This window comes from Cetorhinus maximus, unplaced genomic scaffold (assembly GCF_964194155.1).
Source record: "Cetorhinus maximus unplaced genomic scaffold, sCetMax3.hap1.1 HAP1_SCAFFOLD_524, whole genome shotgun sequence".
Classification (NCBI taxonomy): domain Eukaryota; kingdom Metazoa; phylum Chordata; class Chondrichthyes; order Lamniformes; family Cetorhinidae; genus Cetorhinus; species Cetorhinus maximus.
Genome location: NW_027596466.1, coordinates 124164 through 151335, shown reverse-complemented (window position 1 = coordinate 151335; position 27172 = coordinate 124164). Strand labels below are relative to the sequence as shown.

At 44.1% G+C, this 27172-nt stretch overlaps 1 protein-coding gene across 1 annotated transcript; it reads right to left on the bottom strand.

Annotated features, from left to right (window-relative positions):
* Positions 1-343: 343 nt before the first annotated feature.
* Positions 344-20754, bottom strand: LOC144673984 (uncharacterized). Its single transcript, XM_078535555.1, has 7 exons — positions 20418-20754; positions 12847-13143; positions 10144-10245; positions 5597-5624; positions 5365-5417; positions 2786-2823; positions 344-2591 (listed from the first exon to the last, which is right to left on the bottom strand). The coding sequence occupies exons 1-7, from the start codon at positions 20752-20754 to the stop codon at positions 2451-2453; spliced, it is 996 nt and encodes a 331-aa protein (XP_078391681.1). The 3' UTR covers positions 344-2450.
* Between the last annotated feature and the right edge of the window lie 6418 nt (positions 20755-27172).

The window sequence follows — 27172 nt, the reverse complement described above, 5'->3', positions numbered from 1 at the left end:
AATATTGCCCAGGTCTTGCTGCATTTGGACATGGGCTGATTCTGCATCTGAGGAGTTGCGAATGGTGCTGAACATTGTGCAATCATCAGCGAATATCCCCACTTTATGATGGAAGGCCAGTTATACATTTTCTTAAGTTACTAGTGGAATAACCCATTCGCACTTCCAAAATTCTTTGGCCCGTTATTCTAATCCTGCAAATGATGAATCTGAAGCAATCACAATATGTTTTATTTTTCTCTGACCTATGAATATCTGATGTTTACCTTCATGTGTATTTTAATTATATTATTGATTGTTATAGTCCTGGATGGTATGGGACGCCAATTAATTTGTCTCTGCATTAGAAGTTAGATGTTTATTCAAATTGAAATCAACGTAGCGAATACATATATCTGATATCCACAGGAAATAGTAGAATTCCAGGTACAGGGAATATTAAGAGTGGTAATAGAGTCCAACAGCACTGATAGCATTCTTACACCACCTTGACTCAGCTGAGAATGAGCAAGGCTTGCATGAGTTATACAGAGAAATGATAGGTTATAAGCTGTTTTTTTTTAATTATTGCTTGTGCCTGAGTCAAATTATGAATATTGAGAGCAATATTAGGCTTTCTCAGGTCGAATGAAGAAGTCTTATAGCGAATCGGTGCCCAGTTCTGTATTGAAACAGACACTGCTTTAAATGCTCAGGAGATCTGCCAGCACCTGAGCCCAGGGAAACGGAGTTAAGCTTTCAGGTTGATGCACTTTTATCAGGGTGCTGGGAGCAAGTTCATCAACTTGAAACGGCAACTCCTAACTTCACATTCCTGTCAACATAAAGACCGCTTATGTCCACATGCATTACATCGGTGGGTTTCGCTGCTACCTTAACTCATCCCCTGTTGATACCTTAATCCGTGTGTTCGTTAACTCTGGAGTCGGCTGTTACAACCCATTGCCTGCTGGTCTCTGTAAACTTGAGCTGGTCATAAACTCTGCTACCCTCGCCTTAACTCGCAGCAAGTACTGTTTCCATATCATCGCTGTGCTCCCGGACGCACGCTATCTCCCGGCCATGCAGCGTCTGAGTTTAAAATTCTCCTCCTTACATTCAAACCCCTCCCTGGCCTCACCCCTCCTCATCTTGGTAGCCATCCTGCCCCAGCTACAGAACTTTCCTTGATATCTGAGCTCTTACATTTTTCTGCGTCGCCGTAAGATACACTAAAAGGGAGTCCCATTGTATGTGTGGTTGCTTTAAACTTCTACTTGCTTCTATAAGAAGACAGCAAACTTGAGCCACAAATAGCTTATTGCTTCAGAAAGTAGACCCCTTTGATACCCAATTGTCTAAAATGTTCCGTTTACCCAAAGTATTAGTGTAAATATATAGATTTTAAAAGGCAATATCAGCCCTAAACGTCCCTTCTACAGACAGCTCTACATTTAAATGTAGTCTTATTTTATTTTGAATTTAGTCGACCTGATTATAAATGCCACATATAACCATAGTCTTTGACAGCATGTCATGAATTAAGCTCATTCGTATAAACATATATAACTGCGTGGAGGTGCACACATATGATAAACATGCCCAATGTTATGTACTCTTGAAGGGAGAGAAAAAGTAATGATAATTCAATGAGTTTAACAATAGGCTGTTGAGGTGTATACACTTAGGTTTACACAGAAGTCTTTAAGCCTACGCTGGGAAAAGCAAGATTGAAAATCTGGCGAGAGGAAGCGCACGCCTCTAACGAAACCATACCATTTGCTGCCCGTAAACTGGAAAATGAGGCGGGCCCAGATCTTTAACGTTTCTGGGATGGCAAGATTGTCGTACGAGGAGAGATTGGGCCGATTAGGCCTGTATTCATTGGAGTTCAGAAGAATGAGAGGGGATCCCATTGAAACGTTAAAAAAATTCTCTCAGGCATGGACAGACTGGATACAGGGATGATGTTACCCCTGACTGGGGGTGTATAGAACAAGGCGTCACAGTCTACGGATACCGGGTAGGCCACTTAGGACTGAGATGAGGAGAAACTTCTTCACTCAGAGAGTGGTGAACCTGAGGAATTCTCTGCCACAGAAGGCTGTGGAGGCCAAGCCACTGAGTATATTTTAGAAGGAAATAGATAGATTCCTAGACTCTTAAAGCATCAAGGCACATGGGGAGGGAGCAGGAGTATGGCATTGAGATAGAGGATCAGCAATGGTCATGTTGAATGGCGGAGAAGGCTCTGAGGTCCGAATGACCTATTCCTGCTTCTATTTTCCTATGTTTATATGTTTCTGTTTAAGGGTTGTGAGATACCTTTCACCAGCTGATCAACCTTGCAATTAGCCCAGGGCGCATCCGGCACTCGATACGGGGGCCCTTTCCAGCATTGGGCCAGAGAAACACTTTCATCCATGGGCCCTGGCAAGTAGCACAAGCCAGGTCGATGCTAACGAGAAATGCTATTCATTTTTCACCTCGCCATAAACGACAGTCTCTCCCCTGAACACGGAGGTAGCAGTGTTCTCATTCAGCGCTGCCAAATTCAAAGTAGCATAGAGAAGTCCCTCCCCGTCGTTCTTTGGCATTCCAGGAGATGCAGCCTGCAATAAGCAACATGGAAAAAGGCAAAAGTACATTCGTGTCTTTAGTTTGTCTCTTTACTTCACTGGAACTTTGCCTTAACTCTGTATAATTTCTCTGCATCTGTCTCGCTCTCTGTGCAAGGCGCTACTGGTAGCTATTTACACAGCGAGGAAAGGAGTTAGAACATTGTGGGGGGGGGAATAATACTTACCCTTGTGTCGTAATATGAACAGGAATTCGTGTTGGCATCTGGAAAAAAAAATAATATTACATTAATGTATGTCTGACTTAGCAACTAGACTTGACGGGATACACTGTCAATTGCTTTGTCGGATAAACCTGTCGTTGTATTTTCAATTTCAGTTGAGATATAAGCCGAATTACTCGTTACAGTTTGAAAAGAATTTGATGGGTGGCCAATGTTGAAATGACGTCAAGATGCAACTTGATAATCTTCCACACTATATTAAACAACGGTCACGGTTATCCATGCGAACTATCTTCTTTAATTATTACCTGCAACAATTTTAGCGAAATTTCACAAATCTTTATTGAACGGATGAAAGTCATGCTCTGCCCGAATTTTGGAAGCAACTGCGCAGGCAGCTTCGCACCCCACCCCCCTCTAATTCAAATGATCCCACCTGTTGGTTTTCCAAGGGCTGGTCTTTCCAGAGAGTGCTCTGTTCAGCCATACTGCAGAAGGCAACTGCAAATCTCAGCAGTGTTGCACCTGCATTACCTGTGCAGGTACACAGCATTGTGGGAAATCAGCTCCCACAGCACTCAAGAAGATTGACACTATCCAGGACAATGCTTGATTGGCACCCCATCCACAAACACTCACTCCCTCCACCACCGACGCACAGTAGCAGCAGTGCGTGTACCATCTACAAGATGCACTGCAGAAACTCACCAAGGCTCCTTCCATAGCACATTCCAAACTGACGACCACTACCATCTAGAAGGACAAGGGCAGCAGATAGATGGGGGACACCTCCACCTAGCAGTTTCCCTACAAGCTACTCACCAACCTGACTTGGAAACATATCGGCTGTTCCTTCACTGTCGCTGGGTCGACACCCTGGAACTCCCTCCCTAACAGCACTGTGGGTGTACCTACACCACAGGGACAAAATCCTGGAACTCCCTCCCTAACAGCACTGTGGGTGTACCTACACCACAGGGACAAAATCCTGGAACTCCCTCCCTAACAGCACTGTGGGTGTACCTACACCACAGGGACAAAATCCTGGAACTCCCTCCCTAACAGCACTGTGGGTGTACCTACACCACACGGACAAAATCCTGGAACTCCCTCCCTAACAGCACTGTGGGTGTACCTACACCACAGGGACAAAATCCTGGAACTCCCTCCCTAACAGCACTGTGGGTGTACCTACACCACAGGGACAAAATCCTGGAACTCCCTCCCTAACAGCACTGTGGGTGTACCTACACCACATGGACAAAATCCTGGAACTCCCTCCCTAACAGCACTGTGGGTGTACCTACACCACATGGACAAAATCCTGGAACTCCCTCCCTAACAGCACTGTGGGTGTACCTACACCACACGGACAAAATCCTGGAACTCCCTCCCTAACAGCACTGTGGGTGTACCTACACCACAGGGACAAAATCCTGGAACTCCCTCCCTAACAGCACTGTGGGTGTACCTACACCACAGGGACAAAATCCTGGAACTCCCTCCCTAACAGCACTGTGGGTGTACCTACACCACATGGACAAAATCCTGGAACTCCCTCCCTAACAGCACTGTGGGTGTACCTACACCACATGGACAAAATCCTGGAACTCCCTCCCTAACTGCACTGTAGGTGTACCTACACCACAGGGACAAAACCCTGGAACTCCCTCCCTAACAGCACTGTGGGTGTACCTACACCACAGGGACAAAATCCTGGAACTCCCTCCCTAACTGCACTGTAGGTGTACCTACACCACAGGGACAAAACCCTGGAACTCCCTCCCTAACAGCACTGTGGGTGTACTTACACTGCAGGGACAAAACCCTGGAACTCCCTCCCTAACAGCACTGTGGGTGTACCTACACCACATGGACAAAATCCTGGAACTCCCTCTCTAACAGCACTGTGGGTGTACCTACACCACATGGACTGCAACGGTTCAAGAAGGCAGCTCACCACCCTCTTCTCAAGGGCAACTCGGGATGGGCAATAAATGCTGACTCAGCCCGCGAAGCCCACATCCCGTGAATGAATAATAGAAAAATGCATAATCATGGAGCATGCTAACTGAGAAGGAGCGGGTCCTTTCTTAGAGCAATTACTATTTCGAACCCGCTCAGAAGAGGTTGGATATTAACGCCGTGAAGAGGCGGATTTGCTCCTGTATCCTTTGAAATTGTTCCAAATAATTCCCGGATAAAAGTGGACATGAGGGGGCGGAAGCAAAAACGTTATTAATTCTGCCGATGCTAATATGCTTTGAATCACAATCATTCCCATTGAATTCACTTGATCAGAATCCAGGGGCGTGATGTAAAATGACTGCAAAATGCAACTGCACCTATTCTCTGTCGCAGTTCCTACACAATTTCACCTCGATAATATCCAGTGCAATGGTATTCAGGTGCTTAAAGTGATTATTGCAGATATTGTAATGTTACATCAGCGCTACTCCTGAAATAATAACATGAAATCGGAGAGAAGTGAATATTATCAATGGTCTCTACAGCCAGTCAACCATTTATCGCCATAGGAATCGGTCATTAAATCCTGTCACTCGCATTAACAAGGCACTTACACATGTTATCGTTGTCTTCTCCCAGGCGAACTCCACAGGCTGCGGCCCCACCTCTGTGAAAGAGAGACAAATATATTATATCGTCCTAAATGGAGGCCCACAGCAAAGTTTAATTATTGTTCACGAATATAAGAAATGATGCCAGGTGGTTAACCTCCGCGATGAAGGTGTATTTTAAAAATAAAGTTCAGAACAGGAAAAATAAATCATACGCGTGGTAAAATATCCCCACCTCTGGAATTTCTGCCTTTTGTTTCTCCCTACGAGAAGAAAAAAGGTAAAATATGTCAAACAGTGTGGAAAATTTCCCTTTAAATTGTTCTAAGTTATTCTAACATGCCAAGGTCTTATCAAGAAGGTTCATAGGGTTTATATGAAATCTCGCAGTTAAATTAATAGTAATAACTGTAATAAAAATAATCTAAGAACTGTGACGTCTCTAGCATTACAGTTACAAGCAAATAAGATGCAAACCTATGATGAAAACACTTTTCTACACTTGGATGGTTACTACATGAGGTAAATGATCTTACAAGTCCCACTTTGCTTTTACAAGGGTGACTTAGATACAATCGCAGCATAAAACAGGCCAGTCGACCAACGTAGCCTTTTGCCACATTTCGTAAACTAATCGAAATTCCTCCCATTGTAAATTTACCCCATTCTCACCGGCCAACTTTCACTTTCTTAAACATTTAGCCTCAAGTTAAGTTCGTGCCACTCTCCACTGAAAGTAAGAAATATATTAGTTCGAAGCTGCCCTCTACCCAAGTAATACTGCACCACTGACTTCCTGGCATGTTCTAATGCGACATGTGTGCCTTCCATAGTGGTCTGCGAATATCCCATGTGATTATTTCGAAAGAAAATAAATGGCGGGTCCCCTGCGAGTCTTGGTCAACGTTAATCCCTCAATCAGCATGCCCAAAGCGGATGGCTTGTTCATGATTACATTGTAAATCGTGAACATGTGTTTGAGCTCAGGGTTGGTTATCACCTTTCTCACGCTGTAACATGGAATCGTGGGAACATAGGACGTAGGAGCAAGAGAGGGGTATTGAACATTGGCATCGCGCTCTGTCTGATATGGTTGTGTGGTCACAAATCGACTTTGCCGTCTCCCATCCTTTGCTTTCCTCCCCATAGCCCCTTGACTCACTTGCCTATCATAGTTATGTCTAACTCTGCCTTGAGTAAATTCAATAGCCTTGTCTCTGGGGAAGGGAATTCCACATACTAACTCTGAGAGGAAAAAACATCTCATCATCTCCATCTTAAACGGTAGACCTTTTATTCTCAAGCTTGTCCTCTGGTTAAAGTCCCTCCCACAAGTGGAAACATCCTTCTGCTATACACCCTATCAAGTCCACTCGGGATCTTACATCTTTCAATAATATCACCTATCAAATTAGGCAGAGCTTTGCAGATGTGATCTCAACAATGTCCTGTACAGCTTTAGTAAAACTTCCTTAATTTTATATTCCAGGCCCCTTTCAATCCGATATCCCATTTGCCTTCCTGACGTGGATTCAATGGGGAAAAAAAAATGAGGCTATAGCAATGTTGGTAAGATTTATGCTCGTTGAGGATGTGGCAGAAATGCAATTTTTCCAGACTTATTTCTCCGTCACGCATGCTTTTTGACTATCCTTAAATAAGCCAACGACACCTGCATCAAATAGCAAGTTACTTACTCTCACCAATGTCTCTGTAAATGAATTTCCCCCTCTAATCTCTATTCTCTTAGTCTACCCAGGGACAACTAGTCAGGAGAAGCGAGTTGTCCAAATCGGCTAAGACGTAAAGAGGAAAGGTAAACGAATTCCTAACCTAGGTCCAAATCAGAATTCACAGTCTATACTCCAATACCAAAATAGGGATGGGACAACTTGATAATGTAAAGAGGCGCAGATTGGCCGAGAGATTTCACCAGTTGGTGGGGAGATGCTTAACCCAATGAAAAAGCGAAGAGGAAGCAGGAAAGATCGGTGCTATGAGAAGGCAAATATTATGTTGGCTTTTATTACAAGATGATTTGGATAAAGGAGTGAATATGTCTTACTGCAACGATATTGCGCCCTGGTGAGACGACAACCTCTAGTATTGCGTGCAGTTTTGCTCCTCTTACCTAGGGAAGGATATGCTTGCCATATAGGGAGTGCAACGAATGTTCACTAAACTAATTCCTGGGGTGGAGGCTTTGTCCTATGGGGAATGATAAAATAGACTGGGGCTTTATTAGCTGGAGTTGCGAAGATTGAGATGTGATGGCCCTCAAACATGCAAAATTCTTAGTGTCCGACAGGGTAGATGCCGGGAGGATGTTTCCCCGTGCTGGGAGGGGGCGCTAGAACCTGGGGACACAGTCTCCAAATAAAGGGGTACGACATTTAGGACTGAGAGGAGGGGGAATTTCTTCACCCAGAGGGTGGTGAACATCTGGAATGTTCTGCCCCAGTCGTCTGTGGGGGCTCGGGTCATTCAGTATGTTCAAGACTGAGACCGATAGATTTGTACATGTTAAAAAACACCAAGGGATACGGAGTTAGCGCGGGAGAACGTTGTTGCAGGAGAAGGTCAACCTTGATCTCTCTGAATTGCGCAGCGGGGTCGAAGGGCTGAATGGCCTACTCCTGCTCTTATTCTTTATGTTCTGATGTTCCTACAAGCATAAGGCTCCGATAAATATAGAAGCTGTCCTTGAATTTCTTTCAGTGCAAGTGTTTGAAGTCCAGAAGAGATCGTGGTAAGGGAAGGTAATGAAATAGTGCATGTGGACTGCGATCATGGTGGAAGGTTACGCTGGTGAAGATATAGAATTTGCAATGGACACGAATGATGTTCGAACCTCGGTTGTGGGCCATGAAGGACAGTGAGGTTACAAGCCGTGCACTTGAGCCTAGCTGTGTTTAGCCGAGATACTGAGGTGCCCTCCCTCCCTCTCATGTTTATGTCTCATTTGGAATTTCTACCAAGTAGAGACATATTTGCAATCCATTTCATGTCTGCTTCAAAGTTTAAATTTTGCACACATTACACAAGTGGCACAGCTGTCCCGCGCAGCGCGCAATGTGGAAGGGTTATTTTGTCATGCTTAATAATGGGTCCATAATTTGACGTAGACTATTGAATATTTTGGAGCAAAGATAAAATATCACCCCCATTCTTCGCCGTCTCTCCGGCCCACTCACGCACGCACACGCACACAGGTACACACAGACACACACGCACACAGGTACACAGACACAGACACACATGCACACAGGTACACACAGACACACACACAGACACACACGCACACAGGTACACACAGACACACACACAGACACACACACGCACACAGGTACACACAGACACACACACGCACACAGGTACACACAGACACACACATACACGCACACAGACACACACAAACGCACACAGACACACACAAACATGCACACAGACACACACAAACACGCACACATAGAAACACGCACACAGGTACACACAGACACACACATACACGCACACAGACACACACAAACACGCACACAGACACACACACGCACACAGGTACACACAGACACACACAAACATGCACACAGACACACACAAACACGCACACAGACACACACGCACGCACACAGACACACAAACACGCACACAGACACACGCACGCACACAGACACACAAACACGCACACAGACACACACGCACGCACACAGACACACAAACACGCACACAGACACACACGCACGCACACAGACACACACGCACGCACACAGACACACAAACACGCACACAGACACACACGCACGCACACAGACACACAAACACGCACACAGACACACACGCACACAGGTACACACAGACACACACAAACACGCACACAGACACACACGCGCACGCACACAGACACACACAGACACACACAAACACGCACACAGACACACAAACACGCACACAGACACACACGCGCACGCACACAGACACACACAGACACACACAAACACGCACACAGACACACAAACACGCACACAGACACACACGCACACAGACACACAAACACGCACACAGACACACAAACACGCACACAGACACACACGCACACAGGTACACACAGGCACACACAAACATGCACACAGACACACACAAACACAGGTACACACAGGCACACACAAACATGCACACAGACACACACAAACATGCACACAGACACACACAAACACGCACACAGACACACACAAACACAGGTACACACAGGCACACACAAACACGCACACAGACACACACAAACACAGGTACACACAGACACACACAAACATGCACACAGACACACAAACACGCACACAGACATAGACACACGCGCACACACAAATACAAACACGTGACCGGTTACTAATGGGTGATTAGTTGATTTCCGAGACATGGACTCATAACATACTGTAACAAATGAAAGATATAGCTAAGGCTCGCCACAAACCAAATGGTCAAATCTAGAGCGCTGGCACTGAAGTTTATGTCGAGGCAGTGGCGCACTGGTAATGTCCCTAAGACTAGAACTTGAGAAGCCCAACCTAATGGGGAGGGGGCGGGTTCAATTCTCCCCCAACCCCAAGAGAACTGGTGAGGTGTGAATCCAATTCATTAGGTCTGTCATGATGAAGATCACATGTGAAGCAATTGATATAAAAGCCCATCTAGTTCACTAATTTCTCAGGGACCGGGGATGTGCCGTCCTTATCCGCCGTCGCTTAGGTCACACATAAATCCGTATTGACTTGGACAATTGCTTACCTGTCTTGACGATGAGGACTAAAGTGAGCACCACAACCAGTACAACGATGACTGAAGCACCACAGCCCAGGCCAACGTGTAACAACAATTCATCGTCTCCGGCTATTCAGTGATTAAAAAATACGAAATGTGAGTAAGAATTCACCTGCATCAAAGGAGTATCTACATCCCCAGAGCATACGATAACATATAAATGATGGCATGAGGTGCTCCTTTGGGTTGACTGGCATCCAAGGGGGGTAAACTGATTGACGGTTTAAAAAGCTGTCGCAGGTCACAAACCGCGGTGATTCTCCTGACCTCTGTGGCGGCCAAAAATGGGGACCAAATGCAATTTCACAAGGGCCTCTTCCCACCCACGACCAACATAGCCACCCACATTCCCTGCCAAGAGCACATTCCGTTCGGTAAAGAAATCTGGCAGTAGATGCTTGGTTTGCCCCGTAGCAGCATCTGTTCAGCTCCATGGAACTCATGTCAGGAGGACACAGATATTATGTGTCTCATCCTCCCCGCCGGACTTTGTCTGGGTCACTTTGACTTTGTGGTAAGGGCGTAGTGGTGGGTGCCTCTGGACTAGTCATCCAGAGTTTCCAGGCTAATACCCTGGGGTATTAGCGACTTCGAATGCTGGCTTGGCAGATGGTGGACATCCATAAAGAAAAGTCTGGAATTAGATGTCTGATGCTGTGCTTAAAACCCTTGTCGATTGGCGTAAAAACCCATCGGGGCTCACTAATGCCCTTAAGGGAAGGAAATCTGCCGTCCTTACCTGGTCTGGCCTACATGTGACTCCAGACCCACAGCAATGCGGTTGACTGTTATAAGGCCCTCTGACCAAGGGTCATGAGGGGTGCGCTATACACGCCGGCCTAGCCAGCGACACCCACACCCCACATCCCAGGGACGAATGAAAGACAAAAATCACGCACATCCTGCTTATCATCCAATATTTCACCAATGTGAGGAAGAAATTGGTCATGTCTCCAGAGCTACCCTCTGAAACACATTTTGCTTTTATCTATCTAACCCTGCCTTAAAAACGGGAAATAGGTTCAAAGAACCCAACTTCCACCACCTTTTGACCAAGCGAGGCTCAAAGACTCATTGACATCTGAGAGAGAAATGATTCATCTCATCTCTGCCTTCATGAGCGGCCCCTTATATTTAAGCAGTGACCACCCCCCCCACCCCTAGTCACAGATTCCCCCGCGAGAGGGAACATCCTTTCTACACCCTGACTGTAAACGGAGGGAAATAGTCGCCATCATTTCACGGTGAAATGCCTCGATGACATAACGTGACATGAACCCACTAATCTGAGGCAGCGCTGAGATTTGCAGGGCCAATAAAGTATGCGTTTGACACTAAGTGTGGGGCGGAAGGTCAATTCTGGTAGTGGCAAACGATGGGAGGCACAGGGTCACGAGTCAGGCACGGGGGCTGTTATATACTGTTCAGTCCCGTTGCAGTCAGTGACGAAAACGATAGGCCGATCCAACACCGCCCACCTCCCCAGCCGAATATCATTCCCATGACCTTTATAGCCCGGGCAAACCGGGATAAGCTCACTGCGAACAGCCTACGGGAATAGTAGCATCACCCAAACCACCCTGTCGCTTGCCATTTTAACACTCCCACCCTGCTCTTTTGCCCACATGTCCGTCCTTGGCTTGCTGCCTTGTTCCAGTGAAGCCCAATGCAAACTGGAGGAACAGCACCTCATCTTCCGACTAGGCACTTAACAGCCTTCCGGACTGAATATTGAGATCAACAACTTCAGATCATGAGCTCTTGCCTCTATCCTCACCCCCTTTTTGATTCCCCTTTTTCTAAATAATTATTATGCTTATTTGTATATATATATTTTTTCTTTTCCCACTTATTTCTATTATTATTTTAAAATTTATTTCCATCCATTGTTTCATCTCCACCTCTTAGCCCATTTCGATCCCTTACCTCACTCCACCCCCACTGGGGCTATCTGTCACTGGCTCGTCCTGCTTTCTACCCTTAATGTCACCATGGACACATCCTTCTTTAGCTAATATCACCACCATCCAACACCACGTTGTCCTTTTTGTCTATGACATCTTTGGCAATCTCTTTTTTAGTTTTCGTTTCGAGTAACCAGCATCCGCCGTATTTTGCTTTTATGTTATGGTCAGTCTCCATAATCGATTCAATTTAAAACGTGCGAGAGATTGCGAGGTGCCTATTTTATTGATGTAGAATTTCGCGCGTTTTACTATTTATTTTGGCGAAACTTAACTTGGCGAAGACAGAAGGAAGATTTTTTAGTTCACCCCATCCGGTCGCAATGACCATATGCAGTCATCAGTTCCCTGGGGTGAATGTATCTTCAGATAATGACGTGCCAATTCGGGGTACAGATAGAGGGAAAACGGTGAAAATAAGATTTTTATTTTGCACGTGGATAAATAAGGAGGATATAATAAGCTAACTTCCTTGCCATTATTCGGGGATAACAGGCAGGGATTTCGTTTCTGCAGGCCTCAATATACACATGGAAAAGATGAGACGTCTGTTCAAAAGATGATTCCCCCTTAACCTATCACAAGGGTATTCGTAAGTACAAACTCCGTTAAAATGGCACTTCTTTTTGAACTCTATGTTAGCAAACGAGTCGGTCATTAAGGTGGAAGAACGAAAAATCACGTTCTGGCCTGCTTTGGTCCTTACCTTCCTCAGTAACTGCGATGGGTTGGCTCAATGGGGACTCCATCCATCGTCCTAAAACATTGGTTCCATAACGGCAGCTATAATTCCCTGCAGAACTGTTTTCCACCACTTTTACGGTAAAATTCACGGTTCGCTCATGGGCACGGGCTTCACGAACCTGTCGAGGTTGGTGGTACCGATTGTTGTACAAGTAAAATCTCCCCCCACTGGAACGAATGTCACCTTTGCAGGAAATCAAAATACTTTTTCTACTTAAGGTTGCATTGGACCTGACGATAGACGGTTGTGAAAGTTGACCTGCAACAGAAAAATGCGACATGAAATTATGAGTTGTGAACACTCAGCCAATAGCTAACGAGAACCATTGGCTTAAGCAAAATACAGTCGGTTGGTAGCACCGAACTTGAGTATTGAAAAAAAAACATCGACATATTTTCATGAATTCTAATTCTAAACGGAACAACAATTTGTACTGCATGAAGAGAGAGTGCTGATTGTTTGGCAAGTGGACTGTGAAATTAGAGGCGTTGCCATGGACAAGAGTGCCCCGATGAGTGCAAGGTGAACAGCTTCGACAGCCCCCTCTTTTTTTTGTTTAACAGCGAAGCACTAAACCCATCTCTTGCTTGCATTAACCCTTTCACTAGAACGCATAATCGCTTAAATCAGGGCATGGTCATTTTCGTATCTGCATTCGATCTGTTCTCACCCACTTTCAAAAAAAAAAGTAATTGGGTGAACACTTAGTTTACATCTCCCCAAATTTTTTGCGCCATCCAAAAGTTCCTTCGTTTCCAAATTGTAACAAGCCTCCTACTTGCAGGCTGAACACATTTTCTGTCCGATTCCCATCGCCTAACGTTTCATTTGTTTTACCTGAGAAAGACTTCTTCTGAGCACTGAGTTTAGAATTCCCACACCTGACTAGACAGCAGCAATTCATAAAGTCATGCCACCTGCTTGCCATCCTGCAGATTTAACCCGTATGTGGTTCAGGTTTTCTGTGTTTTTTTTTTCCACACGCATCGCGGCTTTAAATAGGTTGCAAAGGGCCACCGTGCCGAATGGCGCTCGTAAGCCATCCGGTAGACTGCACAGATTTGCACACCGCTTATCACAAATGCCAACATCTTGAGGTCGTATGCATCCAGTTGAAGAGAGAGTGAAGATTAGAACATATATGTCAGTCAGTCGCAGGAAACTATTGCAAATTTCTCATCCTACCACCCTAAGTTCATCAAAATAATCCATGAGTCAATGGGTCCCAAAAGTCGCCTTATTTTCAATACTGTATTAAATTCCCGACGGGAGCGCAAGATCAACATTTAGTGTTATATAGGCAGTCTCAAGTTAACCAAAAAAAAAACAGCGCACTTCCCCAACAGCACCAGGAGTGCACACTGGGAGCGCTGCAATTACCCTACCATAACGCTAACTAAGCCATGGGCAGTGAAAATTTTATGAGCAGAGACATATTGAAGACTTTCCCTTCTGCGAATCGCACGCCCGTTAGTCGAGATCCAGGAGGCTCGATAACACCGTGATTTTGACCCATCAGGCCTGCGCCAATTTTACAAGAGCCACGACATAAATGTTATCTGCACAACAATCGAAAGGAAGGAAATAATTGCAAATTCCAGCTGTAACAATCGGATAAAAACGAGCCAAATACTAGATGAAGAGTTCATGATAGATGACAATCCATTTCACTGATGCAAGATATTAAATATTTCCGGCTAAATGTCATCGCCACAATGTGCCCAGGCCAGAGAAGGTTTGCAATCCCACATAGGCACGCTTATAAACAGTTGATAATGTCAGGAAGATATAATAATTTTCATAAAGATTTTGAAATTTATCGCAAAGCAGAGTGTCTCTGAGTCTGTGTGTGTGTGTGTGTGTGTGTGGTTGGGGGGAGGGGCTTAATTGAATTACAGACATCTGGTCGGGGTGCTTTGATATATCATAAGGGAAACTAGGTTTGAAATGCTGCAGAGTTAAACATGGGGGATGTTTTAGAATGTGCGTTGTAAAGGGAACAGTTGATTTTTTTTAAAGAAACAAGACTAGCCTGAATTCAAGAAAAGGTCAAATGTTTGACGTAGCCAGGATAAGTTAGGCAACCGAGTGTCCATTTTACCCGATGGTTACTGATAAATTTGGTACTGGGATAGGTTTTGATTTATTAGAGAGGTACAGTCCAAATGCAGAGTAAAACAGCGGGAATTTGCATTCAATGGTGAAAATATGTCTCAAGGAGAGAAGGCTGTGCGCAAGGGAAGGGATTGTGAGATGTCATAAGTATGAAAAAGCCTCCAGCCTCTGTGCCGAAACTGCTGTCTGCAAGAACTGAAGTTAAGAAAACCCACTTTGAATTTGACTGTACAGGTTATGGTGTTACTTTGCCTGGGTATTTTAAATTCGATTTGCCTTACCGTCGCCTTAGTGGAACTATAACCGGGAATTAGATTAACTAGGAGTTATCATAGTAGTATTTTGTAAACCTATATGTGAGGTTAAAATCATTTTTTCTATTTAATAAAGGTTTAATTTAGTTTTGTAAGAAACCTATAAGACTCGGTGGTCTTATTACTACTGAATTCAAGGCACGCATCTCGAAATAAATACAAATCGCAAAACAGTTGTGTCACTTGTTTCAAGTTTCCCTTTGGGATTTGAGCAGCTCAGCATTTACCAGCGGCTGATTCGGAAACTGCAGCGTCGAGTGTAAAATCTAGCAACCGGCATTAAGCTGGGTGAACCAGTCTCACATACCAATCCCCTCCAGCCGGCTTGTAAAATGAATGGCTGCATTTTATAGCCGTGGTACTGCGAGTTCCAATAAGATGGACTTCACCCATTAGGTGCAAGCTGTTGAAATCACCCACGGAACCTCAAATGTCTGTTATTAATAGTGAGCCAGATGGTAGTGAACCAAGGAGTGGAGGACACAGTAAACTGATTTTTTAAAAAAAAAACAGGTCAAAAGTAAAACTGATCGATTTTCTGCATCTATCTGCTGCCTAAATGGGTCCGGTAGCCTCTCAAAGTCATTTTCACTTTTTCTCAAGTTTAACAACGAATGACTGTTCTATAAACATTGGAGAGTGCCAAACTCATTCAGGAAATACATGCAGTTATAGCCACTGTAGGCTATTTAATTTAGCACAGGTAATTTTTTAAATCTAATAATCACGGTGTTAATTTAGCAGCTATGTGGAGATGGTTGAGTAAATTAAGGGTAGCCAGCTGCTGTTTCTTGAAGCCAGATAATGAATAAGTAGTAGAATACGTGTAAGATACTGAGCGGGATCGATAGAGTAGGAACAGACTATTAGGCCCATCGAGCCTGCTGCGCTATTTGATAAGGTCATGGCTGACTTGACTGAGCTCGGAGCTTCACCTCCTCTGTCCTCCCCCAATAACCATCGACTCCCAGGTCAATGACAAATTGACCTAACTCAATCTTAAGTAAATTCAATGATCCAGCTTCCATTGCTTTCTCGGGAGGAGCACTGTACTTACGAACCATCCTCTGGGAGAGAAAAAAACTCCTCATCTTTTAAAAGGTAGACCTTTTAATCTTAAACGGTGTTGCCTAATACTAGTTTCTCCCAAAAGGGAAAGCACCTTCCTGGCATCCACTCTATCGATCCCGCTCAGTATCTTACACGTTTCAACAAGATCACTTCTCATTCTTCTCAACTCCAATGTATGTAGGTCTAATAAAATCAACGTTTCTTCATAAGATATACCCTTCATCCCTGTGATGAGCCGCGTGAACCTTATCTAAACTGCTTCAAACGCAACTACACCAATTTTGGAATACAGAGAGGATAGCGGTTCACAGTATTCCTGGTGGGGTCTCAACAAGGCCCGGTAAAGATGCAATTAAACTTCCCCATTCTTATGTTCTTATACCCATTGCAGTAAAGAATAACGTTCCAGCCGCTTTGTACCTCACTTGCTGTGACTGCGTACTAACTCTTTGTATTTAATGTGTCAGGACGTGCAGATTGAACTGTGTCATTAAATTCTTCAATCTCTCCCTCTTTCAATAGAATGAGCTTTTATATTCCTTCTTCCATGTTTCCCACATTATAACCATTTGCTCACTCAATTAACCTATCGATATCCCTTTGTAGTTCCTTTAGCTCCTCTTGACAGTTGACAGTCCTACCTATCGGTAAATTTATACATTCATTGCCTTCATCCAAGCTATTGAAGTCGATTGTAAATAGTTGAGGCCCTAATAGTGATGCCTATAGCACTCCACTAATTACAGTTTGCCAACTCAAACGGTCCATAATTATCCCTACTACCTGCTTTCTGTTAGCTAAGCAATCCTCTACCGTACTTACATCTAACACCCTACACGCTCAAGTCTTATTTTGTGTAGTAAACTTTGACTCCTTATCAAAAACCTTTTGGAAATCCAAGTTGGTCATATCCATGGGTTCCCCCTTACTCCCCTTGTCTCATACATCCTCAGGGAACCCTAACAAATTATTTAAAAACGATTTCCATTTCAGCAAGCCACGTTTATTGGGGTTGATACCATTATTACTTTCCAAGTGTTCTGCCTGCAACTCCTTAATAATGGATTATAGAAATTCCCCTAAAACAGATGTTAGTCTGACTTCCATGCAACCTTCTGCTTTTGTCTCCCTTACCTGAAGAAAAGGTGTAACATTTACGATTTTCCAATTTGCTGGGATCTTTCCAGAATCTAAGACATTTTGCAAGTTCAAGAACAATGCCTCAACTATCTCTGCAGCCTCTAATTTTCAGACGCTAGAATGCCGGCTGTCTAACCCTGCGGATTGTCAGCGTTTTAGGTGGAATCATTTTCCCACTACCTTTCCCTGATGATGCTGGTAGTTTTAAGTTCCTCCCTCCCTTTAAGTTATTGACTTTCAAGAATATTTGGCAAGTTCTCTAAGTCTTCTAAGATGATGAAAGGCGCAAAATACCTATTCAAAGCATCCTCCATTTCGTTGTTGGCTCCTTCCATACTCACTCTAAGATCAGGAATACTCGCTTTTGTTATACCTTGCCCTGTTTAAATACGTATAGAAACTCTTGCTATCTTTTTTGCATTTCTGGCATTCTTTCTCTCAAAATCTAATTTTGCCCACTTTAGGGTTGTTTTAGTCATTCGTTGCTGGTTCCTGATAGCTGCCCAATATTCTGGCCTGCTAGCAATGGTCGAAAATTTCTGCAATGTTTTTTTTTTCTCAACGTGATGCTAACCATAACCTCCTCATTTAGCCAAGGCAGATGCATCCATCGCTTAGATTCTTTGTTGCTCACTGGAATACATCCTTGTTGAGTTATTATATACACACTTTAAGCCTGTCACTGCATCGTGACTGCCCTAGTTTTTTTAAGTTGTACATGTTCAAATTCCAACACTATTGCCAAATCGACAGCTTTTAGAATGCACTTTTCAACACAGGATGTCGGAACGGATATGTGCTACTTCTCACCCTTGACAGGATAAACAACTTTTACTGGAAGAAGGAAACCTGGCTTTTTCAATATGACAGAAACAACGCCTCGACTATAGTGTTCGCCGTAGAATCAAGCAATTTAGATTTTGGAGAAGCAATTCAAACCCCTCATTTTACCTGCTACACATAAAGAAAAGCTGATTAGCTGGGAAGATGTTCTTTAAACTTTAAAGCGGGTGACGACACTACCTTTTCGATTTTCCAAAGCTAGCATTCGGGTTTGCTAAGAATGCAGAGGCAACAAGTTGCCCTTTGCCTTTTGGAAGAGAGACCATAGACAAACTAACAGAGGCAGTTACGTGGAACGAATACTCTGTTGCATTGATAGAGCTGCAGGTTTTTCTTGATCTCGGGCCTACCACCTATCCTGTACCCAGTTCTGGTTCTGCTTTGAACTGTATGAGGCTACCAAAATAGATCAAGCGTCCCTGATACGCCTGGCCATGTATGATGTTCTATAAGCAGAAAACACGGTTGGGCAATTATACATTGATGTTCTGTATGGCAACCTGGCCACCGTTCTTCGTTCTAATGTCTCGGTCATCAGACAATTAAAGAGCAAAGCCAGTATTTTTTTTTTCCCCCTCAAGGTGTGAATACCGATGATCTGCTGGATGAATATCAAGAACGGAAATTTAAAAACAAAAAGGCCAAATGAGTCGTGGGTGAAGGGAGGACATGTTAAAATAACAGGAAATGCTGGAAAATCTCTGCAGGCCTGACAGCATCTGTGGAGATAGAAACAGAGTTAACATTTCGAGCCCGCAGAGCTAAAGGGAAACTCTTTCGGGTTATCAACAGTCACAGATTGCAACTCTTTCGAGTACAATCACAGTTCTGGGTTTCCGGGAGTGAGGACATGAACCCACAACCCTCTGACTCAAAGGCGAGGGTGCTATGAACTGAGCCACAGCATTGATGCTGTTGAAAGGGGGCGTTGCAGGTGAAGATGGATAGAATGCCCACGATAGGTTGGGGGCTAAGGAGAGATTGACAACGATTGTCATCGACACAAAACAAAGGGAATGTTAATGTTAATGTTAAAGACTAAAAAATAAAAGTGCTGATAGTGGCTTAAAGGTAAGGAAACAGAACGTGTGAATAACAGAAGAAGGGCCAGGCGCCCTGTGAAAGAACAACATGGAACTAGTAACAGGTGGCTCTTTTGGGGGTGGGGTGGGAGGGAGGGGTGGTGGCTGGGGAAAAGGGATAGAAAAGGGGATAAAACAATGAACGCCTGAATAAAAATATACTTAGGCAAGTAAAAATATTTCTAAAAAGGGAGTTAAAGCGAGATGAAGGTAAAAGAGAGAATTCATCGTCTGAACTTTTTCAACTCAATGTTATGTCTGGAAAGTTTTTAAAGTGGAATTGTTCGGCCTATTTGTAGAAATGCGATACTCATCGATTGGAACCTCTTAGGTAATCGATGGTAAAGGCGTAAAGAGAGTTGCCTGAGCGGCCCCTCAATCCCTGTGCCAAAAATGCTGGAAATGTAATCATGTTCTGAGATGATTCATTCCGTACCCCATTCCAACACCCGCCTCTGTTCGCTTTGCTTTATTGTATACACATAAGCCTCTATTTGGCGAGAACAAAAGAGCACCGTTAAAGATAGGGTGTTGCACTTACAGTAAAACGGGCAAAGCCTGCCGCATTACATAGAAGACCGGGTAGGTTATAAATTGGGCTACAATCTGGAAATGTGCAATGTTTGTTTGGTTTCATTAGGTGCATGTATAGAAGTCGAAAGGTTCGTTTTGTACAGCATTGGGACATATTCCCTCACTTGCTCAGATAAGGGCTTCATTGATGGGTAAGGGAGCAAGTAGCCAACAGTGAGAACTCCTGAAGAACCACGTTGCATTATTTGCTTATCGCCTTAGAATGCAATGCGTTCTGCTCGGGCGGAGTCGAATATTTTCCTCGAGAGAAATAATACTGACAATTCGATTTTTTTTTAAAAAAAAAACACGCTTTTCATTGGAATACTATGTCCCCATGGTCACCCCGACATAATGCAGCAACAACAAAAAAAAAATCGATTTGACAAGGTACCTCCAAAATGTATGTGAACCGGGTCGCTCACCGTCGACTTTCTCCATGTGTTATTCACGGAAGCCAGACATTGGCATGTATAACACCCTTGAATCGTCGCACGATGCAGATCATCAAGATGTGCCTTACATGGTTCTGCTGGATAATCATAATGACCGATATTGTCGCTTTCGCGATAGTACTGGACTCTTGTGAAGGGGCAGTGACAGCGACACGTCAATGTTATGTTCTCCCCCTCAACGAACACTTGATAGGGTGGATCCGCAGTCAAGTCTGGCTTCGGTAAGTCATCTGAGTAACACACGGTCAAAGCAGTTGTTACAAGGACGGACCTCATGACAATCAGCCGACTTCAAAGTGCACTTACCCGCTTGAAATAACGTAAGAACCCTAATTATAGGGCATGTTCAGATTTTTTGCATTATTATTATTATTATTATTTATAATATAATATATAAGAACATGATTATAATAATAAATCTAGCTCTTTGAGATTAACGTGCACGTTTGCTTGAGTTCCTCAGCATGGAAGAGCTTTATCAAGTTTCAATAAAAAAGTACAACTCCGGTAATGTTTAAACAATATAGTGCTCACACAGTTAGTAATTGATTATGTTGGAACATGCCATCTGCAAAATTGAGTCACGTCGCTATCGCCGCTCACGGAGAAGCACACAAAACAATGCCAGAAGCATTTGCGGAAAAGTGGTCACTAATGCCTGCAGTGATTTACTTCGACCTTGCGTTAATCAGCTTTCCCGATAATTAAGTAGCAGTTGAATATGATAGCGTTAACATATCAAGCGTTATCATATTTAGGGGAAGGCAGTAGCATAGTGACATTTTCTTTTATCCGTTCATGGGGAATGTGGGCATCGCTGGCCAGGCCAGCATTAATTGCCCGTCCATAATTACCCTTGTTCAGAGGGCATTTAAGAGTCAGCCGCATTGCGGTGGGTCTGGAGTCACATGTAAGGCCAGAGCAGGTAAGGACGGCAGATTGCCTTCCCTGAAGGACATTAGTGAACCATTATCACTGGGATAGTGCTCCAGGGACCTAGGGCGATGCTCTGGGGGGCTATTGGCACTGGGGTAGTATTCCACGGACATTGGGCAGTGCTCTGGGGACCATTCTCATTGGGACAGTATTCCAGGGACATTGGGCAGTGCTCTGGGGACCATTCTCAATGGGACAGTATTCCAGGGACATTGGGAAATGCGCTGGGGACTGTTGTCACTGGGATAGTATTCCAGGGACATTGGGCAGTGCTCTGGGGACTGTTGTCACTGGGATAGTATTCCAGGGACATTGGGCAGTGCTCTGGGGACTGTTGTCACTGGGGTAGTATTCCAGGTACCTAGGGAAATGCACTGGGGTCCATTGTCACTGGGATAGTACTCCAGGGACCTAAGGCAATGCTCTGCAGACTGTTGGAACTGGGTTAGTATTCCAGGGACCTAGGCCAAAGCTCTGGGGACCATTGTCACTGGGATAGTATTCCAGGTACCTAGGGAAATGCACTGGGGTCCATTGTCACTGGGATAGTATTCCAGGGTCCTAAGGCAATGCTCTGCGGACTGTTGGCACTGGGTTAGTATTCTAGGGACCTAGGCCAATGCTCTGGGGACCATTGTCACTGGGATAGTATTCCAGGGACCTAGGCCAATGCTCTGGGGACCATTGTCACTGGGATAGTATTCCAGCGGCCTTGGCAATGCACTGGGGACAGGGGCTCCTTTTCCGTTTGAGTCTGAATTCAATAAAACCTGGAATTAAAAGCCTGATGATGACTACGAAGCCATTGACGATTTTGGTAAAAAAAAGCCTATCAGGTTCACTAATGTCCCTCAGGGAAGCAAGTCTGCCAGCCTTAGCAGCTCTGGCCTACCTGTAACTCCAGACCCGCTGCAAAGTGGTTGACTCTTAAACATGCCCTCTGAACAAGGGCAATTAGGGATGGGCAATGCATGCTGGCCTAGCCAGCGAGGCCCACATCCAGTGCACGAATTACAAAGTAAAATAAATGAATGAAAGTCGCATACTCACATACGTCATCCGTTCCAGAAAGTGCACAGAAAAGAGCTAGAAAAATAGAAAATCAGATTTTATTTTGCATTTTTGTTTTAAAAAGGCCAAAAACAAAAAAAAAAAAAATGAGGTCACGAACGGTTTCCAAATCTAACAACTCTGGGAAGCTGGAGATTGAAAAGATGCAGATATCGATAGAGGCAAACCTTTGCTGGAAGGAGGGGTGGGAGGGAAGAGGAGGCGGTTGCCCTGGGCATTTAGTCAAAGGCGGTGAAACTCTGGGCAATGCTCATCAGGGTAATGGAAAGTCAAGGGTTTAAGACGCACTCTTTAGAGGTCAGAGGTGAAATGATGCTTCAAATGCACCCGCAGACCAGAAATCTGCAGGTTGAACAGTGGAAGGCTTATTTAACGCCATGCTATTGGGGAGGATGGCGAGGATACCTCCCGTGACGTAGTTCTGTGCTCTGCTCGGCTCTGCAGAAGACGACAGGGGGGCTCTGCTAATAAAATGAGGCAGCATGGGTGGCACAAGACTTCCACAAACATGTGATGCGGAAGGAGGCCAACACCCCCTCCCCACCCCCCCCACTGCCCCTTGGCCCTTTTTCACTGCAGCACATGGTGCAATTTTGCCTGGCATCGTGCCCCTTCCCCAAGTCGAGGCCAGGATGATGAGCACCCGGGTGAGATCGCCAGGGCCCAGCCATCTCCTTATTTTGTTGCCATCTGCAAACGTGCAACAGCACATCCCTCTTTTTTAGGTGACCTTTTTCACAGTGCATACGCAATCATGGGTGCTGGGGTATTTGGCAAGACTTAGCCGGTTGTGTCATTGACTTGGGGTGTTTCGGGGGTCCTTACCACAGCTCTAGTTTCGCTAATAGTGACATTGTGAGTGTTCCTTTAACGAGCGTTTAACTTCGACATCCAACTAATCGATATTGAAGAGGTTGTCAGGTGAAGGGTGGGACAGGAAAGCGCCGTGCGCGCTCTTTAACGATAGACACAAGCATCCAAAAACACTCACTCCCTCCACCACCGCCGCACAGCGGCAGCTGTGTGTGAAATCCACAGGATGCACTGCAGGAACTCCCAAGCCTCCTGAGACAAGCCACCTTCCAAGCCCACCACACTACCCTCTCGAAGGACAAGGGCAGCGGATAGATGGGAATGCAACCATCCGGGAAGTTCCCCTCCAAGTCACTCACCACCCTCTCTTGGAAATATCTCGGCCCGTTCCTACAATGTCGCTGGGTCAAAATAGTGGAACTCCCTCTCTAAGAGAACTCTGGGTGTACCCACAGCCCAGGGACTGCAGCGGTTCAAGAAGGCAGCTCGCCACCGCCTTCTCAAGGGGCAATTGGGGATTGACAATAAATGCTGGCCTAGCCAGCGACGTCCATGTCCTATGAATGAATAAAAAAACTATTCACGTTGGCCATTAATAAATTATTTAGCACGCTTCCCGGAGGCTGCATCTAGCGCCAATTTTTTCTTTTTCCCAACGCTGTTTCTTATACTAATACCTGGTGAAATCGGCCTGTCAGAGTAAAAAGCTATATTGTAACTTGGGCTTTCACTTTGGCCCCTCATTTATTCGCCGAGCAGCGACCCCGGATATTGATAAAACAGATACTAAGAAATGATATATTAAGTCATTTAGATAACATCTAAACAAAACTCATTCTACAATTCTTAAGTAATAAGAGAAACTGGAGGAGCACTCAACAGTTCTTGAAGTCCATGTAGTTAGGACAATAGGCTTAATGCTTTCGGTCAGTAACTTCCTTCATAATTGAAACAAAGTGTTATAAATAAACATTTCAGGCAAAGGGAAATCTCGCACTGAAACTCCTTCACGGAACTTCCAACACCAACACTTCATTCAGAACCTATTTTCGTCCTCTTTAGTTATCCCTGCGGTATACCTGCCAACCTTCCGACACATTTCTTTATATATATATATATATATATATATGATACAGCAGGTGATTATTGCCGGGCTGACCAAATCCCAAATGCAGTATTGGCCAAGCTATCACAACGATTTTGCAATTTGTACTTGTTACGTGAAGATATATGCACCGAAGTCAGTTGTAAAGAGTCAGCTACCACCTTTGGATATTTAAAATATTAAATGAAATCATTTATTGACAAAATAAAAGAAAACTTAAACACACAAGAGTACAGTTAAACAGTTTAATTTAATTTTGCAGCTTTGCCAAAAGATTTCGACTTAACTAGGCTCCCAAATAAACACCCATCTCCAGGCAACGGTCCAAACTGATTCTTAATCTCTAAAGTAATTTTACTGCAAGGCTCTCACTCTCGCTGTAAGAGAAGTATTTCACAGTTGCTCTATCCTTCCCACTCGGCAATGGGACTCTAAGGCTTTTAACAAAACCTTGCTCTCGGGAACAAGCAAACGCTTTTTCACGAGTCTGTCTGCGCACAGATCCCCATTCATGATCCCATATGAACACTCACCCCTACGGCTTTCAATGATTCCTTAAATAGATTTTTTTCCCCCATTTTGAGCTCTAAAACCCATTGTTTTAACTTGCTTTGAAAGTTAATTCTTCTTCCAGATAATAAAAATATTTCGTGTTGTCATGGTGCCCAGCACTTTCGAGAAAATAACACTAGATAACGTTGGCTTGTTTATTTGCGATGTTGAGAGCTGTAAAACACCGTATTTTCTCTTTTGAAATTCAAACTAACTCTCAACTTACCTACAAATGCAAATGCCATTCATACTGTATCTACTAGAACGTCATCTTAGATCAAAGCAAAAAACTGCGGATGCTGGTAATCCAAAGCAAAAAGAGAAACAGAAATACCTGGAAAAACTCAGCAGTTCTGGCGGCATCGGCGGAGAAGAGCACAGTTGACGTTTCAAGTCCTCATGACCCTTCAGCAGAACTAAGTAACAATAGGAAAGGGGTGAAATATAAGCTGGTTTAAAAGGGGGGTGGGGTGGATGTAATTGGGACAAGCAGCTAGTAATAACCCCACCCCACCCCCCAACCTTAAACCAGCTTATATTTCACCCCTTACCTATTTTACTTAGTTCTGTCATCTTAGATCATCCTTCTCCATTTCAAAATGCCTAATTTTACACCGAACCCCCTTGATTATTTAAACCTTGTCGTCTGACTTCGGTAGTTTAATTGACTTCGTCACACATTCGTACACAAACATGCACACAACCCCAGCAAGCCTGCTTCAGTGCATCCCACAATAATATCAGGAAAATAAACCAAGATATTTACTTTTCTCTATGACAAGGCGACGCTCTTCGCTTTTATCTCGACTAAAAATGTCCTATTACACTTAACCTTCCGCAACAAGGTTTTTACAACACCCAGTGTCCAGCAAATGTGGCGATTCTTGGACGCCTGTCCATCTGGTTTGCCTCACCCCAGCCCTCATTTTCAGTGTGATCATTAAGTTTACCAACACCATCAAGGCATAATATTTCTCCTTCCACTTACTACTGACTCTGTATTTGCTTAAATGCAATGCTAACTTTATCGCAGCGGGAAAACGTTAATCGAGCACAGACGTTAATTTTGTTTCTTTCTGCACGGATCCCTCCGATCTCAATTATTTTGGTGTCCCTTTTTTGTTTTAAGTCAGTTATGTAGGTAGAGGTAAACCCACGTTTCAGGGAACTGTCACATTTTTCCTAATGTTACTCTGGGATATTTTAAAACAGGTTTATGTTTATTTGTGAGGTTGGTTCTGTGTATGTGATTAATTGAATTAAACAAGACACTGTTAGGCTGCTGGGTTTAACTAATCAAAGTCTCTCGGTGTAAAACAGGCATTTCAAAAGCTCACGGGCGGGCCAAGGGAGATGCGACGCGGATGAAGTTTGCTCTTTTAGATAATTGGAAAGCAGGTTGGCTTTTCAAAGGGATATGATTAGATATTCACAACTGGCAAGATAAATAATGCAACCGTATGAAGGTTATATTTTCTCAAAAGTGCTGGCCATACGGAGAACAAGAAATATTCCTATATTGTGGGAAAATTAACTTCCAAAGCAACGTTCAAACAATAGGATATACAGATCAAAAGGAGGAAATATATTTAAACAAGGATAGGAAGCTGTGTGTGGTGTAGCCATGTGACATATTGAGGGTGTAACGTAGACTGTGAAGAAGCAGCCATTAGCCATCTCAGAGGGCAGTACTTGCTGGTTCCGACTGCAATTTTCTTTTCCAGAAACCTTGGAAGTGCATTGTCGGGAGAGAGAGAGAGAGAGGGAGAGGGAGACACTGCGAAACACTTCCCTTAAAGCAACCGCGGGTGCTTGTGGTAATATTGCTGGATGTGTTATAGATTCAGAATCTGTTTGGAATGTTGCTTGAAAGGGATGTACAGCTGGGAGTCTAGTTGGGTAGAATTTTTCGGAATTACTATAAGACTTGTGTAACTATGTCACTGTAACCTTCTGTGTGTTTTAAGTTCTGTTTTCTTTTGATAATAAATGCTTAAAATTGAACGTTCGAAAACTCGAAAGACTCGTCAGTTCTGACTTTAGTGCACAAACTTTCTGGTCCTAAATACTAATTGCGACAATCGTCCTGATAGCGTGGCCAAGTGTTCCATTTGGGATTTGGTTAGCCTGTCAAACACCACGTGCCAAATCAAAATGCAAATTTGTTTTTATATATAGTAGGCAAAATGTGTACTTCCTTCCTTCACCCAATTTGAA